Source organism: Felis catus, chromosome X (assembly GCF_018350175.1).
Source record: "Felis catus isolate Fca126 chromosome X, F.catus_Fca126_mat1.0, whole genome shotgun sequence".
NCBI classification, from domain to species: Eukaryota; Metazoa; Chordata; class Mammalia; order Carnivora; family Felidae; genus Felis; species Felis catus.
The window spans coordinates 108,037,883-108,041,311 of record NC_058386.1 but is presented as its reverse complement, the minus strand read 5'-3'; the positions used below and the strand labels follow the sequence as shown (position 1 = coordinate 108,041,311).

General features: G+C 40.7%; 1 protein-coding gene across 1 annotated transcript; it reads left to right on the top strand.

Moving 5' to 3' along the window:
- Window positions 1-468: 468 nt before the first annotated feature.
- Window positions 469-1,481, top strand: LOC101092250 (olfactory receptor 1052-like). Its single transcript, XM_004000923.2, has one exon. The coding sequence runs from the start codon at window positions 558-560 to the stop codon at window positions 1,479-1,481; it is 924 nt and encodes a 307-aa protein (XP_004000972.1). The 5' UTR covers window positions 469-557.
- The last annotated feature ends 1,948 nt before the right edge of the window (window positions 1,482-3,429 follow it).

The following is a 3,429-nucleotide window of genomic DNA, read 5'->3' as shown; positions in this document are numbered from 1 at the left end:
ACAAAAACTGAAGAAGGGGACTTGTCTGTCAAGATGAAGTCAGTTGACATGTTTATCCTCTTGTTACTTTATCTGCAATAATTCCTTGGGCTTTATTTGGAAAAGTGGAGGAGAGTGAGATGGAATTCCTTACCCCCAAATTTTCTTAGTTTGTAGCCCTGTATCGGTGAAGAACATCTCTTGATGACACCTGTTTTCTTTCTCCCTCCCTCATTCATTACTTCAACAAATATTCAGTGCTTTTTGCATCCTAGACCTTTATTCTCTTCCTTATCTGTGTTCTTTTTACTTTCTGAATTTTCTTTACTTATTTTTCTCCTTCCCCTTTTTCCCTCCCATCTTCACTGTCTCAATATTATGTTTGGGAAATAATGATACTATTTGGGAAAGCATTTAATGTGAGAATATAGATGAGGGGAAGGGTTAGAGAGTGTTGTGGATTTATGGGTTTTGAATGGGACTGTGTTATCCATATCATCTAGTTTCCCATTATTTCCTCACTTAAAGCATGTCTAAAGAGCTCTTAACTAGTCAAGAATAATACCCAGCTTGGGTTGATGGAGAATTCATCCATGGTGACGGACTTCATTCTTCTTGGCTTGACAGACAACCCTCAGCTTGGAGTGCTGCTATTTGGAGTCTTACTTATTGTTTATACTGTCACTATGTTGGGGAATCTAGGCCTGGTGATCCTGATCAGAGTCAGTCCCTGCCTTCATACTCCCATGTACTTTTTTCTCTCTAATCTGTCCCTTCTTGATGTCTGTTTCTCTTCCATCACGATCCCAAAGACTTTAGCAAATTTGCTATCTAAGTTGCAGGCTGTTTCTTTCCTTGGGTGTGTGACTCAAATGGGCTTGTTCATTATCTTTGCCTCTGCTGAATGCAATCTTTTGGCTTCCATGGCCTATGACCGATACACTGCCATCTGTCACCCATTGCTCTACCATGTCACAATGTCTAGAGTCCGTTGTCTCCTCTTGGTAGCAGGATGCTACTTTGGGGGGTTAGTTAACATGGTTTCTGTGACAGCTTCCATCACACAACTGTCATTCTGCCAACCACGTGTCCTTCCCCACTTCTTCTGTGACATCCCTCCACTGTTGGCACTGGCTTGCTCAGACCCCTGGATCACGCAGATACTGGTTGTTGGCTGTGGGGGATTCACCCTGGTCACCTCCATTGTGGTGATCCTTGTCTCCTACATGTCTGTCCTAATGACTATCCTGGGAATTCCTTCAGCTTCCAGCAAACAAAAAGCTTTCTCTACCTGTGCTTCCCACATGACTGCTGTTGGCCTGTACTATGGAACAACTATGTACACTTACTTGCAGCCCTCACAACGTGGATCCCAAGCAGGAAATCAGATGGTTTCAGTGTTTTATACAATGGTGATCCCCATGTTAAATCCTCTCATCTACAGCTTGAGAAACCAGGAAGTAAAAGCTGCCTTATGGAAAATATTGAAGCAGAGTCCCTAATCTTCCATTCTGTGTCTCAAGAATGTAATATGTTCTATGAAGATTTGCCTACAGTTCTATTCATAGTGTTTTCCTCGCATGCAAATAAAGCCTTTTTAAGAACAATTGAATTGCTCTGGCTAAGTGTTTAGAAGTAGTTGTTTAGATAAACAGCAACACAATAGGAAATTAAGTGGAGAAAATAATGTGTATTGTCCGAAGCAACTGTCTGATAAGAAATATTTTAAGAGGGAAATATGTATGTAGGTATGAATATGTCAATCTGAGTTGTAAACTGGTATACAACACTAGTCAAAAATTAAAATAATTCCATGATAATAAGGTTAAAAAACAGTGTAATTTGACTATAAGTTACAGAAGAGAGCATGAAAGGCAACTAAGATGCAAAAGTCTTTGCTTTACCATTCATGGGTTTATATGGAGGGTTTACTTGGTATCCCTTAGGCTGAATTAAATTCAGTCCATATTTTTCAAAAGGACTCAGAGGACTCCTAGATGTGTGTTCTTCAAATGCTGTGTACCATCAGTGCCACTGTGAGGCTATAAAATGTGAGCCTATATATGAATTCACATGTGCAATTATTGAGATTTATAAGGGTAAATCTTTTTTTATTTTATTTTATTTTATTTTTTTTAAATAAGATTTTTATTTATTTTTTTTCAACGTTTATTTATTTTTGGGACAGAGAGAGACAGAGCATGAACGGGGGATGGGCAGAGAGAGAGGGAGACACAGAATCGGAAACAGGCTCCAGGCTCTGAGCCATCAGCCCAGAGCCTGACGCGGGGCTCGAACTCACGGACCGCGAGATCGTGACCTGGCTGAAGTCGGACGATTAACCGACTGCGCCACCCAGGCGCCCCAGGGTAAATCTTTTTTTAAATTTTTTTAATGCTTATTTATTTTGAGAGAGAGAGAGAGAGAGAGAGAGAGACAGAGCTAGAGTGGGGGAGGGCAGAGAGAGATGAGGGACACACAGATTTCGAAGCAGGCTCTAGGCTCTGAGCTGTCAGCACAGAGCTGGACCTGGGGCTTGAACCCAGGAACCGTGAGATTTGACCTGAGCCGAAGTAGGAAGCTTAACTGCCTGAGCCACCCAGGCACCCCTATAAGGGTAAATGTTAAAGATAATAATACTCAGACAAACAAGAGACTAGGTTTGCTAATTAGAGTAGGATTTGAAAGATTCTTTGTAAGGGACAATGGACCATTGATTAGTGGGAATTCTAGGCCTGAATTACAGCAGTGATTTCTTTTGTATGTAAATACTAAGAGGACTATTTGTATGCAAATTATAAATGAGCCAAGCCTGAACATACTTCCAACAGACAACACAAGTGTGAATAGAACCTGAATTAATTTATTAGTCAGTCCATGGCTAGCCCTCAGAATTTGAAAAGATGCATGAAATTTGTAGATATTACTATCTTGTCTAAATATATTGAACAACAGGCTGTCTATAAAAGCATATCATCCTATACCTGAAGACTATGAAAACTTAGTATCTTACTTTTATAGTTGAGGAAACCAAGTCCTGGAGAAGAGAAAGTGACCAAGATCAAACAGCTAGTTAGGGGAAAACAATCAAATTGGTTCAAGCTGCAAGAAAAAATGGAAAGAAGTATTTATTTATATCTAGGTAAGACACAATTTGGGGGCCCTTAGATGGTTCTGTTTCTGCCTCTATTCCCCCAAACTTTCTAGCCTTAGTAGCCATCTGCCAAAGACTCCTAAGCCCCAGTTGTGATGAAGCGTGGTTTACTTGGTAACCACGTGAAAACCAACCTCCTTAGAGTTCCAGATCCTTATATATCCAGCTACCGGCTGGAACCTCTGCTTGAAAGTTCCTTGGGCACTTCAGACTTAATGTTCAAAACTGAACTCTTCTAAACCTGCTCCTCCTTTTCCCCTGCCCCCTATGTAAGTTAATGGCACAACCCGGTTTAT

Excerpts from the sequence above, each read along its gene's own strand:
- LOC101092250 (XM_004000923.2), top strand. The coding sequence starts at position 558 with ATGGAGAATTCATCCATGGTGACGGACTTCATTCTTCTTGGCTTGACA.